The 13,710-nt window shown below is 34.6% G+C and overlaps 1 protein-coding gene and 1 pseudogene across 3 annotated transcripts in view; both read left to right on the forward strand.

The window, feature by feature from the left end:
- USP37 (ubiquitin specific peptidase 37) overlaps positions 1 to 13,710 on the forward strand; it is a 71,946-nt gene that overhangs the window by 884 nt on the left and 57,352 nt on the right. Inside the window, exons 1-4 of one of the 3 annotated variants that reach the window (XM_016156691.2) lie at positions 8 to 190; positions 4,434 to 4,529; positions 8,583 to 8,806; positions 12,594 to 12,765. In XM_016156691.2, coding sequence (XP_016012177.2) covers positions 8,651 to 8,806; positions 12,594 to 12,765 — 328 coding nt within the window. In that variant the 5' untranslated portion in view covers positions 8 to 190; positions 4,434 to 4,529; positions 8,583 to 8,650. Of the gene's footprint in view, positions 1 to 7; positions 191 to 4,433; positions 4,530 to 8,582; positions 8,807 to 12,593; positions 12,766 to 13,710 lie in introns of those variants that run through there. The other 2 variants (XM_036237925.1, XM_016156693.2) reach the window with 2 other exon arrangements.
- LOC118613883 lies at positions 10,079 to 10,197 on the forward strand (annotated as a pseudogene).

Below are 13,710 nucleotides of genomic sequence, written 5' to 3' on the forward strand. Positions count from 1 at the left end.
GTGCGTGCGTTGCGTGTTTGCGTAGTGGTCACAGTTCCCGCCATCAGCTGCTCTCCCTGACTCGGGGGAGCGAGCTGTCCCTCTTCTTCGTGCTCGGTGTCCCTTCCTTCCTTACCCTCTCCTCCTCCTGTTCCGCGCGGACTCTGTGTTTCCGGCAGGCCTGGCCGGGACTCCGGTCTCGCAGGCACAGGTAAGGCGGGCCCAGGGAGCTTCTCAACTGAGCCGTTTTCCCCAGGTACCCTTCCCCCCCGCCCCCGCGCCCCGTGCGGCCCGCCCACTCGGCGTTCACTCTTCTGGAGTTCGCCCCTCTGCTGCTCAGCCTGCCCCTTCCCCTCGTCTCTCCCCTGTCCTAACTGGTACTCCATTTGGGTCTTCTCCCGGGCTTTCCTTCTTTGACTTGGTTTTTACTGTCACTCGCTCCCTCGGCACCCCGAACCTGCCCCATTGCACTGGGAGCTGTCGTCTGCCACTCGCCCCTTAGCGAGGCCTGCTATCTCTAAAGGGGACCTATGTTGCCGCACATCCATCACGCCTTGGACATGATACGCTCACTCTCTTGACAGTTATTCACCTTCTTTCCTCTCTTAACCGTCTCTCTCTTAAAGGCTCGAATTATATTTTTGTCGTGCATTTGGTCGTTCCCGGTCTTTAGCCGTCAGGTCAGCTTGTCAAGTTTACCTATTTTAGGTCATGAGCCATGTAAGGAAGTGATAATTGATGACAAAACTCTGTTTTCTGGAGAGTTGGCCTGTAGCGATTTTGTGGTAATTATTTCAAAATTCTGGCTCTGTGTAAATGCCTTTTTTTTCCGGGGGGTGGGGGTGGAGAGGAAGGCGATAGTATCTGACAAGTATCTAGGCAGAAGAGATATCCAAAAGAGGATGTCAAGTAGGCAGTTGGATATCTTGGATTGAAGCTCAGAGGAGAGTTCTGGGCTAGACATACGTATAAAATTATATATATATCATCTGCTACGTTGATGGTAATCAAGGCTATGGACATGGATGAAATTGCCTAAAGAAAGCATAGTGCTAGAAAAGAAGGGGATCTAGGATGGAGCACTGAGGAATTCTTGAAGTTTAGAGAAATACTAGTGTAAAGAGATGAAAGAAGTAATAGCGTTGGACTCTGCTGAAAGGCAAAGTTAAATGAGAACTGAGAAATCAAAGTAATCGATGATCATAGAGATGTTCGATGGAGTAAAATGGAATACCTCGGTTCATTCCTAGGTCTTGTTTTCTTTTTACTTCCCCTTTCCACCCTAAGCTTTAAATTCCACCTATATATTGATGGCTTGAGAATTTTTATTTCCAGCCTTTTCCTTTTGTTTTCAGCTCAAGATCTAAATAGCCCTGTTTGACATCTCAGCTTGCTTTTTTTCTTGGGAATTTGAAATATAACATGTCTAAAACCAAAATCTTAGTCTTTTTTTCATATTCAGATTCTTTATCTAGCATCCCATTTCATTAAGTAGCATATCCATTTATCTATTTACATGGAGTAGACACTTGAAAACCATTCTTGACTTCTCTCTCATCCCATGTATCTAAACCCTCTTCAAATTCTATTTATTCTGTTCCCAATACATGTCTTGAATCTATTTCTGTACATCCACAGTATCACTTTTGTAGTTCAAACCACAGTCTTTATTCACCTGGACTTAATGTCACTGGTTCCCTGTATTCTCTCATCTGTAAAATGGAAATAATCACCACCTTATTGGATTGTTATGAGGATTAAATGAGATAACCATGGTAAGCACATGGTACACAGTAAATACTGGTAAGCATTAATTGTTATTGTAATTGTTATAAACCGAATCACTTCAGTACTTTCCTATCTGTTTGCCCTATTTACTTCAATTCTTGCTCCTTTTACTCTCCTCCCCAAACCCAAACAAACCATATCACTTCTCCATTCAACAGTGACATTTCATTTCTCTGCTTAAAACCCTTTAGTGGATTTCTGCCATTAATGTTTATTACATATGGGGCAAAATTCAAAATCCATACTGTGATCTACAAGATTCTGCAAAACCGGATTCTTTCCTACTTCACTAGATTCATTTTGCACCATCTTTCTCTTCCTCACTAAGTTCCAGTCACAGTGCTTTTCATTTCTTCAGTCACACCAAGTTATTTCCTTCACAGTGCCTTTGCATATTTTGTTCTCTTTGCCTGGGTTCTTCCAGCATGACCATCCCTCAGTTAACTCATTCTCACTTTCCAACTTAAGTGGTCCATCCTCAGAGAAACCTTCTGACGTTCTCTGTCTAACCCCCAAGTCTTAAACCCTATTATAACTTTTCATTATGCTCTGTACTTTGTCATTTTTCAGAATATGCAATTATACATTTACTTGTGTGATTATTTAAAATCTGTCTCATATGAGAATGTAAGCTAGTATTTCATATCTCTTTTTCAAGAATTGGTTAAATAAGTAAACTGGAGCTTGTTGTAAGAGCCATCATGTCTTGTGAAAGCACCAGCTTACTGATCTTGTCAACACCTTTTCACTCTGCAAACAAATCAAAGGACACAGAAGAAGAAAAGGGTTTTCCAGTTTTGGATAAAATCATTCAGATTTGAGACTCTTTAAATTGGAGATAAACTTTATCTAGGGCAACTGCTCTCTTTCAGCCACACTAATTTTATATCTTTGTGCATTTGTTTTATGGATCCTTTTAGTCAAGAAAGCCCTTAGAAGTCAGCAGGGTTTACATATTTTTTTTTACAACAGGTTAAATTATGAGAGACCAGCGAGGATGAGGTTTCCAAAAATAAATAAAGGAAAATGTCATATTTAAGTAAGTTGGTGGTAGATGTGGAAGAAAATTTAAAAATTTAATAATTTTTATGTGTGTAGAACAGGATTTTTGTTGAGAAATAGAAAATAAAACATAGGTAGTGGATGAATACCAAACACAAAAAGGCATTTGGATTTATAGGTAGTGATGAGCTGTTAAAAATGGGAGAAAGTTTCCGTTAAGCAAGTTGAATAAGTTCTAGAGATACATTGTACAACATTGTACCGACAGTTAACAATACTGTATTGTATACTTAAAAATTTGAGAGGGTAGATCTCACATTAAGTATTCTTACCACAATAAAATAAAGTTTAAAACGTTTGGGAAGGAATTAGCGTCAATAGCAAGTATTTAGCATGTACTAAGTGCGTGTTATTTTGTTGGTGTACAAAAGAAGATAGGCCAGGTTCTCCTCCCCCCATCCCCACTTTTAGGGAGAGAGTTAAGGAGACAGCTAGTGCATACTTTGGTAAGAAATAAAAAGAGTAGTTATTTAGAGAGGATAAAGGATTCATTGAACGAAAAAACCTGAAGCAATAGAAACTCGAAAGTGGTTGCTGCAAATCATTGATGAGGAAGAAATTTGGTAGTAGTTAAAAATGTGGGTTTCATGTTAGATTTATTTTTGTTTCTTACTGACTCTGTGACCATGGATAATTAGGTAATCTCTCTAATCCTCAGTTTCCTTTTCTGTAAAATAGAGATAATAGTAATCTTTGTCCTTTAGGGTTATTTGGAAAATTAAATGAAATAATGCATGTATGGCACTTAGCACTGTGCATAATAGTGGTGTGTAATATTAGGTGGGCGTGATGGCAAAGTGCTGCCTTTCTGAATTAGGGTAGTGGTTATGAAAAGACTGGGTTTTAGGTAATTGAGACTGTGGTTAAAACTGATGCTAAGATTTTTTTTTTTTTTTTTTCCTGAATATAGGTAGAAGGACAAGTGTAGAGAAGTCTGGGGAGCCTCTTGAGGGCATGGGCTGTGTAATTTTCATGTTTGTGTCCCTCTCACAGTGTTGTCAAATCGTAGTAGCTTAAATGATTTTGTACTTAGTAAGCAAATGAGTTTAAAGTTAATGTTATGGCTTTCAAGAAGGCAGTGAGATATGTTTGGGTAAAACTTCAGGGAAAGTTGAGGTTTAGAGATGGCCTAAAATTGAGAAAGAAACCCATAAAGTTAGTTTTGAAGGAAAAGTAAAAACCTAAGTTTACCCACCTTTTGAAATTTGTATCAGCACATCATGGAAGTGATATTTTAAGACTTAAAACATCATTATGTAACAATGTTTATAAAGTAAACAAAGGATGTATTCTTTTTACCTGCTTCTTAGTTTCAAAATGTAGCAGATAAATAAACCAAGACACAAATTGATTAAGGTACATGCTCCTCCAGGAGTCCCTCATTTTGCACCCAGATATCTCAAGTTTTTTGCTGGTTGTGTGTGTGTGTGTGTGTGTGCGCGTGTGTGTGCGTCTGTGTCTTGAGCATTATATTTAAAATGTTTTCAGTAAGGTAGTTTGTAATTTTTAAGTAATCAAAAGGTTAATCTGTTGCATAAATGATCACTTTAAAAATAATTTTATAAATTGGATTCTTTATAAAGGCACACTTATATTTTCTTTAGCTGAGTTGATGGCTTCCGGAGAACTGGCATAGCTGCAGAATATGAATAGTTCCCCAAGAAGAGTGCATTGCCTTTGGCACAAGCATCAAAATAAAGGTGAATTGTTATTACATAGGGTTTTTCAATAAAAGTCACTGGAAAGTAATATTTTTATTTTGGATATATGATTCCAAGAGTATACATATTGACAAGAATTGACAGTTTTCTTTCTTTTTTATAGTAACAGTTTTATGCTTTAGCATGCTTTTACCACAATGTATTTCTGAATAAGGATGTTTTCAAAGCAGTATCTGAAATATGAGCATTTAAATAACTGTACAGGGTATAGAAACATTTGACAATGTTATTGAGCTTTCAAAGAATGCTCAATGTTGAACAATAATTTTACTATTTGTGAAGAAATTTAGGGAAAGGGGAATCTCTGTGGACATACTTAAAGAATAATGAATTTTCATTATACTTTGTCTTCCTAATATAACTTTGATAGTGAGTGAGCATTACAGAGGTCAAAGAAACCTTGTCTTTGTCCTAGTTTCCACGAAAGTTTATTACTGGATCATGCTAAAAACTGAAAAAGTTTTTTTTCTCTTAACCAAGTAGGGCAAACCCTGAAAATAAGATGAACGTACAAAAGTAGATATTGTTCATTCATTTAGTGCAAGAGCAGGAAACGGACTAAGTTGAGGCATAAAGAAAAAGTTTTAGTTTATTGGATCTGCCCGTTTTATGTTCTATACCTTTCAGTTCTTCCTTTTCCTTGGAAGAAAGAGAAATTGCTAGTAGAAATGGTTAATAAAATGTTTAACATCCTTAACCAAAACTCTGCATCAAATGTATGAGAATTATATAGAGAAATTATAGAGAGAATTATATGTAGAGAGAAATAGAAATAACCAATAAAATTTTTATTTCTGATATATCTTAGTGAACTTTGAAATCTTCACCTCAAATTTTTGTTAAATGATCTAATTTTTAAAAATATTTTTGTTCGAGGAATTTAAGGTCAATGACCTTTACTTACTTTTGGTATGTAGGAAAACACTAAGATAATGGGGTTTTATATTATTTCCTTTTAATTTGGCACCTTGACCCATAAGGACATAGAAAGAAAGATGAAGTAATTTGACAAAATTCTTAAAATGGAGTTTCTTCATCGAGCATTGAATAATATGAATCCCAGTTTAGGCAAGTTTACTAATGATTTTGTTTTTGATAATGCAGTCCATAACTGAATATTGATCCTCGTTCTTCATAAATGATTTTTCTCATTGAATCTTATGAAGACAACTGTGCATTTAATGAAGTTCATTGCACATAGAAAAAGCTTAAGTGTTCAATATGCTTGTGAAGAGCTTAGTAAATATGACCCTAATTAGCTATATTAAAGGGATTAATGATTCTAGTATCTGCTGTTGAATATTTTCACAGTAAATTGAATAAAATTGATAGTACTGATTTGTTCATTATTCTTAAATAATGAGTTTGTTTCTTGTGTGTCACTGTCCTAATGGAGATGCAAAGATTGAAGAACATATTCCCTATCTTTAAATAGCGGGGTCTAGATAGAGACAAAGAAGAAAACAGTTTATAATACAGTGTGATAAATGCTGAACTAAAAGCACAGGATATAAGAGAATAGAGAAGTATTAAATAGTCTCAATTTAATGTGATGAGAGAAAAAGTGAAAAGTAGCTAGGAAAGGCTTCTTAAAGAAGATAACAATTTAAGTTGAGCCTTGATTTTACAGACAGGAGGAATTATGGGGGCTTGTGTGGCATGGGAACACCCTGCAGACATCCACCACAGTGTGTGCAAAGGTATAGTGGCATGAGAGCATGTGGTGTTTTTTTAGGGAAATTATAAGTAGTTCAGATGACAGAATTTGTAGGACCTGTTGGGAAGAGAGTTAAGTAGGGCCTGTATCATGAAGGGTGTTTATGTCATGTTAATGATTCTAGATTTTATTATTAAGGCAGTGGGGATTCATTTAATATTAAGGAGGAAAATTAGTGATTTGATCTTCGGTTCATTATAAAGATGTCTGGAAGGTGTATGGAGGTAGAATTGACAGGCTTCTACCCTGATCTTCCATCTCCAGTTCAATAGCAATAATCATCAAGAGAGAAGTTAACGATAACTGTCATGTTTCTGGCATGGGCAACTGGGATAAAAGAGGGGCCACATTATTATTGGCAGTGCTGAGACAGAGTAGAAAAAATCTCAAGGATATATCTGAACAAGGAAGCATCAAATTATTAATTGCAAGAAAAGTATAATACATTGCTGGCCCAAAATTCTGTAGTTACTCGTTTGAGCAAAATGTCATGTTAACATACAGGTCTGTAAACAGTAGCAGACTGTTACTTTGATGGATTCATATACCCAGCAAATTATACTATCTAAATCTGGCCACAGTAGGCACTCAAAAAATTTGATAAAATGAGTTAAGAATAATAATACTTGCAATGCATAACACCTTTTAACTATTCAAAGTGTTTATTCAAACTGTTTTCACATCTCTTTAAATTTTGTTCCCAGTTACTTGACATACAGTATCTAGAATCCTCAAGCTAGTGGTCTCCAGGCTTAACCCTGTCTATAGGTAGATTTTGTTCGATTTGTAGCTTTTGAAAATAGCTTTATTGCCTACCAAAAATGGACAATTTTACATAAAAATTTGGATGCAATTTTCTTGAAAATCTGGTGGTACTAGGTTCACTATTTCTACATGATAAAATTGGCTAGATTCGAATAGCAGTTTTTATAGTTTGCCTGGCCATGTAAGTCATTTGTGTTAAAGTGCCTGGCCCCTATAGGCAGTTAGAATCGGTAACCCCTGTTAACTTGTTTGTCTTTGGAGAATGAGGTGTTGCAGACAAGGAATAAATTCAGAAAGTGGACACCGAATTCATATTAAGGCTAGGGTCTGTTGAGTGCCTAGTGTGTGTTAGTTCATTAATTTTGCAACACTATAGCATTAGCTATTCCTGTTTTACAGTTGAGAAAACTGATGGTTAGAAAAGATAACTTATAAATTAGTGACAGAGCTGGCTCCTGATAGCTAGACCTAGTATGTATGTTTTTTCCTTTGTATATTACCTTTTTTTTTTTTTTTGGCTTTTTTAGTTGAGCTTTTTAGTCAGATGCAAAGTTTAATGATTTTTAACTTATTAAATTATAAGCAAGAATCTGTATTAGAAGCAGTGTTTTTAGAGATTTAAAAAGTATAAATAAAATGTTTTAACAATTGTAATGTGATTTGATCTGTGATTCATTATGAAGATGTAGAAAGTGTATGGAGAAGAGTTGTATAACATACACACTATGTGATAGCATTATCTGCTGTTACTTTAATTATATTTACTTGTTGACATTTAGTAAGCTAGTTTTAAGTCTTAGATCTTCTGTCATTGTTGTAAGCCATTTTTAAGTATTAGAAGTTCACTTGTGAAATTGAATATTTGTCATAGAACTGGTAAAGAGTCTTTCCAGGAATAGTAATGTTAAACATAAATGATCAATGGTTCTTAGGAAGAGGGTTTTTTCTTGTTAGCTTGTTAGAATAAATGATTTTCTCAAATAATAAATTCCGGAGGTTAAACTAATTTGATTATTCTTAACAGTTTTATATTCAATTAATATCTTATATACATGTAGATATGCTTAGACTACTTGGTGATATGATTTGATATTTTGGGAGGAACTCCATTCTAAGAAATGGAGTCAACTGACTGAAAATATTTTTTTTTTACTTTTATTTTAGCATTCATGAAGGAAGGTAAAAATTGGTTATACCGCAGCGGGCAATCACATCATTGAGAATGGAATCTTTAGTATTCCCAATTGGTGTGCTTTTAATGGCAGCAGTCTGGTCGTTAATGGTGCAAAATGCAAATTTTAGGCACTAATAGATTCATGCTGGGCACATGTATAGAAGAAATAAATATTAAATAGAGTCAGACACTCAATATTAGTGACTGCTTTAGTTGTCTTTCTTATCTGTGCCATCAGCTAATAAGGCTGTTGAGGATGCTTGATAAAGTGTGGTTTATTGAAATGGAGAAAAAGACATAATATGGTTCATTAAATGTTCTTTTACAAACTCTTAATCACTAGTAAATGTAACTTTGTTTTATTTTTCTTCCTTAGAATCTGTCAGGTGAAGGTATATTTTTGCTTTATAATTTGGCTAGACACAGTTTATTTTTAAAGAAAGTATGTCTCCTCTGAAGATACATGGTCCTATCAGAATTCGAAGTATGCAGACTGGGATTACAAAATGGAAAGAAGGATCCTTTGAAATTGTGGAAAAAGAGAATAAAGTCAGCCTAGTGGTTCACTATAATACTGGAGGAATTCCAAGAACATTTCAGGTATTTCCAAATTTTGATTTGAAATAGATCTTTAAATCACATCCTTTAGGGAATAGCTATTCTGTGCCATACTAAGTATGTATCATGGTAAACATCCTCCTAGATTAATATGTCTCGCTTTTCATTTCCAGGACACTGATACCGTTATATTCATTTATTAAAATTATTCAGGAGCATTATTGATGTATAAGAAACAGCAGGAGGTAGTCACCAGTATTGAAAAGAAAGCTGGTGGGAGGAAGATGAGAGGATACTATCTAAGCTATTTTTAAAACCACATTTTGGATAACTTTAGTTGTAACTTTTTTCTCCTCTAACATATATGATAGATTCATCCTTATTTAGTGTTCATTTTTAATAGGACTTCTTAATGTCATCTTAATGTCTACTTCCTAAATACTCCTGCCAGAGTGGTGATACGGACTATTCATCCTTACTGCTGTTTTCTTTTCATCATAAACTTTTAAAGAATCGTATTTATCACTACAAAAAATAGGTAATTTTGTTTTCACTCCTACACTGTGTATCTTGTGCAACCAAGTACTACTCATCTTGATATGAGTTGAATTTAAGAAAATAATATATTTTTCTGCACTTTAAAATTCTATATTTGTTAATTATGTTATATAAAAGTTAATCATTCTAAAGTACTCTATTGAAGAACAATTTATAAAACTTTATGCTAGAGGATCTGAGCTGAGGTAAAATTTCAATTTGTCTTTGCTGTTGAACTATAGAAATAAATTGCTTATGATTTTGCACATTAAAGATTTTTATTTTTTTGGTGCGAGTCTGTCAGTGAGAACCAGAAGACCTACTAGACAAATTCAAAAAGCTGTACGCACAAAAGATATTCTTACATAGAAGTGGTAAAATGAGTAACGCTAGTAATTTCTGCCACATATATATATCTCCTAATTGCTCATCTCAATAAAATATTTTTTTCAAATAGATACTCAGTTTTTCCGTCCTCAGCTCAAATTAGCACTGAGTAAATATATAAATATTTATGCAAACATAAATCTTTAGGAGCATAATGATTCTTCCTGTGATTTCACCCTTATCTCAGTTCTAGATCAGTTTGCATTCAGCATTCATTTGTTAACTACCTACAGATTTCTGTGGTGGGTACTGTGCTGAGGGTTAAAAATTCAGAGCCGAACGAGACTCTTTTACCCTCAAACTTAAAACCAAATGCATTCTCAGATGTAAAAGTATTTCAAAGAGAAGTAGTACATGTGTACAATGGAATATTAGCCATAAAAAGAATGAGTTTACGGCCATGCCACCCTGAATGTGCCCGATCTCATCTGATCTCAGAAGCTAAGCAGGGTCAGTCCTGGTTAGTACTTGGGTGGGAAATCACTTTGGGAAACCAGGTGTTGTAGGCGTTAAAAAAAAAAAAAAAAAAATGAAATCTTCCCATTTTCATCAACATGGTATTATGCTAAGTGAAATAAGTTAGAGAAAGACAAATATTATATGGTTTCAGTTATGTGGAACAAAATAAATGAACAAAGCAAAACAAACCCATAGATAAAGAGAATATCTGCTAGTTTCCACATGAGAAGGGGATGGGAGGATGGGCGAAAAAGATGGAGAGATTTAAGAAGTACAAACTGCCAGTTATAAAAATAGTCCTAGGATATAAATTACAGCATAGGAAATGTAATCAGTAATATTGTAATGACTGTATAGTGCCAGATGGGTACTAGACTTACTGTGATAATTAGTAAGGTATATAAATGTTGTACACCTGAAAATAATAAAATACTGTATGTCGATAATAACTTTAAAATAAATTTAAGAAAATAAAACTTCTGATTATAAAAAAGGTATTTCAAAGATACTGAGGTAACAAGAAGAAGGGTATGGTTTATACTCTGAGGATTTAGAGGATAAATAGGAATTTGCTAAACACGGTGGAGGTAACAGAGGTAATTTCTATACATGGACGAACGCGTGCACAACACTCAGGGAACCAGAAAATTATTTTAAAATAAATGGCCAGCAAGGAGTGAGTGACAGAAATAGGGGCCCAACAGCTAGATAGGAGCCAGATCTTGAAATGCATTACTTGTCATACGAAGGGGATCTTAGATTCTAAGGAGCCAATAACCTCATTTTCATTTGAAGGCTAGGAAGATGACTTTATTTCAAGAGATAGTGATAGAATAAGGACATGTAGGAGGTTATTGTGGGCATTTAGAGTAGGAATGAAAGCCCTGAACAAAGGAACAGAGTGGGAGAAGCAAGAAGAGGAAAGGGTAAATTTGAAGTGATTTCAAGAAGACAACTCACTAGATTTGGGGCCTGAGAGAGAAAAGAGTCTGGGAGAGAATCCCAAGGTTTTGAGTGAATGACAGTCCCTTTTATGTCCTTTATGATAGAGAACAGAGAGGAAGATTGGGGTATGAGGACTGGGAGAGATGAGTTGTTTGAGGTGTCGGACATTCAGTCTAGTACGTGTTAGGTAAACAGGACTGGAGCTCCAGTAGAGAGGTCTGTACTTACAGAAAGAGTTGGGAGGTCTCACCACATGGGTAGTTACTAAAATTGTGGGCACTATGTATGATTTTCAGTTATTAAAGTGACCAAGTTCAAGATTCTTCTCACTTTGTTTGTTAATAAATGTTTCCCCTTATATTTAACTTTCATCTTTTAGAAGGTGATATATTGACTGAAATAATGATTTTATGTGATCATTGTTCCTTTTGCATACTATACAGTTTGTTTAAATTTTGGAGTTAAAGTATCTGAAACTAGTTATTGTGTTTTGTGGTAAAATTTCAACTCAAGGGCATGAATTTAAGACCTACTTTGAAGCTAAGAATGAATATATGTATATATAATTTAAAATTTAAATGTAAATTAAGTCTGGTAAAATTGTTTTTTCATTATTATCTAAAAGTTGACAGAAATCAATTTTTATTAATTTCAAAAATTACTTGTGCTGTTCAGAGAGGATGTCTTTAGCAAAAGGCAGCTTCTAGAAACCTTTGTATATGTCTGCTGAGGGAGAACATTAGAGAATAAGAATGCCTGATTGGCAGGAAATATTTAGAGAAACAGCAAGATTTATTAATTTAGTCTTGGAAAAATTTCAGTCAAGAGAAAATAAAAGCTATCACTTTATAGCACATATCTAGAATCTGGAAAAGTATAAGACAAGTTACTGAACCAGTTCTGAGGAGTGTGAAAAGTAAGCTAAGATGGTTCCAGGGTGCTCATATTCTTTGCGATTGAGTAAAATGACCCTGCTTAGACAGTTAAAGAAGAAAAGATGACCTTACATTGGTGAAGTATTTTGAGAGGTGGAATTCTTTTGAGGATTGTAGTTTGGCTTAATATATCCTTTTACATTTCAGCTACTTAAACCATTTGCTAGATATCTTACAAACTTGTTCGAAAGGAAAAGAAAGCCTCTGATCCCGTGTGGCTTCCTAAACTGGTGATGGTATAACCATGAAGGCTCTGAAAATTAACTCAATAGTCTTTATATCTTTATACCTGAAAATATGCAGTTCTCTACCATAAAATCAGGAGAGCCAGGATTACGACGTAAAACAAATTTTAATACTGTGTGTTTGCTTCTCCTCATAGTGAATCTTTGATTTAAGTGTATCAAGAAATAGAAACTCTTTGGTTGGCGGGAAAAAAACTAAATTAATATGAGAAAGTAAGAAATGTAACTTAGAAAGTATAAAGTTTAGTATTCATTATGTGACATATACTTCATTATCATATCTTTGTAATGATAAGATAATTTTTTTTGTGTGTCGATCAGTTAAGTCATAACATTAAGAATGTGGTACTTCGACCCAGCGGAGCAAAACAAAGCCGACTAATGTTAACTCTACAAGATAACAGCTTCTTGTCTATTGACAAAGTACCAAGTAAGGATGCAGAGGAAATGAGATTGTTTCTAGATGCAGTTCATCAAAACAGACTTAATGCAGGTGAGCACTAATTGTCCCAAGGTCTGACATTAGCAGTTATAAGAGAATGTTACTAGACTGTAGAGCAGTATTCTGGTGAAAAATGATGCAAAAATCTTCAACAAAATACTAACAGACCAGTTTCGACAGCATATTAAAAGGATTATATACCATGACTGAGTGAGATTTATTTCTGTAATGCAAGGATGGTTTTAAAAATATGAAAAATCAGTGTAACTACACCAGATTATCAGAATGAAAGACAAAAACCACAAAGTGCAGAAAAATCATTTTATAAAATTCAACATTTTTGTGATAAAAATACTGACAAACTAGGAATAGAGAGAAACTACTTCAACATAATAAAGGCTGTGTATGAAAGCCTATAACTAACATCTTACTCAATGATGAAAAACTGAAAGGTTTTCCTATAAGATCAGGAACAAGACAAGGATGCCCTCTTTTAACACTTCTAGTCAACATGGTGCTGAAAGTCCTGGCCAGAGCATCCTTAAACCCTAGCAATTCTTATTCTGAGGAATTTATCCTACAAAAATCATTTCATTCATGCAAGAGGTATGAAAGGATATTCAGCATTGTTTGCAGTTTTTAAAAATTAAAACATTCTGAATAATCATGAGTGGGAAATTGACTAAAATGGGAAATACTTTTTAAAGTATATACAGATTTATATTTTACAGTGTCTTGCATGTTCTTTAAACTAACATTGATTTCTTGGGAATAGAATCCTTTTATTCCATCTGCTGAACTTACAGAGAACGTTTTGGAGTATGCATTATTGGAAGTGTATCTGTCACTAGTTCTGACACGTTTCCTTGGTGTCTAATGTCCATGTTCATGCCATAGATACACAGTGACTAACTTTTCTGTAGTGTTAATTACCAAATATTTTTATAGGAGAATTTCTAACATTTTCTTGTATTTATATTTTTTCCTTCTATTACA

This window comes from Rousettus aegyptiacus, unplaced genomic scaffold (assembly GCF_014176215.1).
Source record: "Rousettus aegyptiacus isolate mRouAeg1 unplaced genomic scaffold, mRouAeg1.p scaffold_m13_p_2, whole genome shotgun sequence".
NCBI classification, from domain to species: Eukaryota; Metazoa; Chordata; class Mammalia; order Chiroptera; family Pteropodidae; genus Rousettus; species Rousettus aegyptiacus.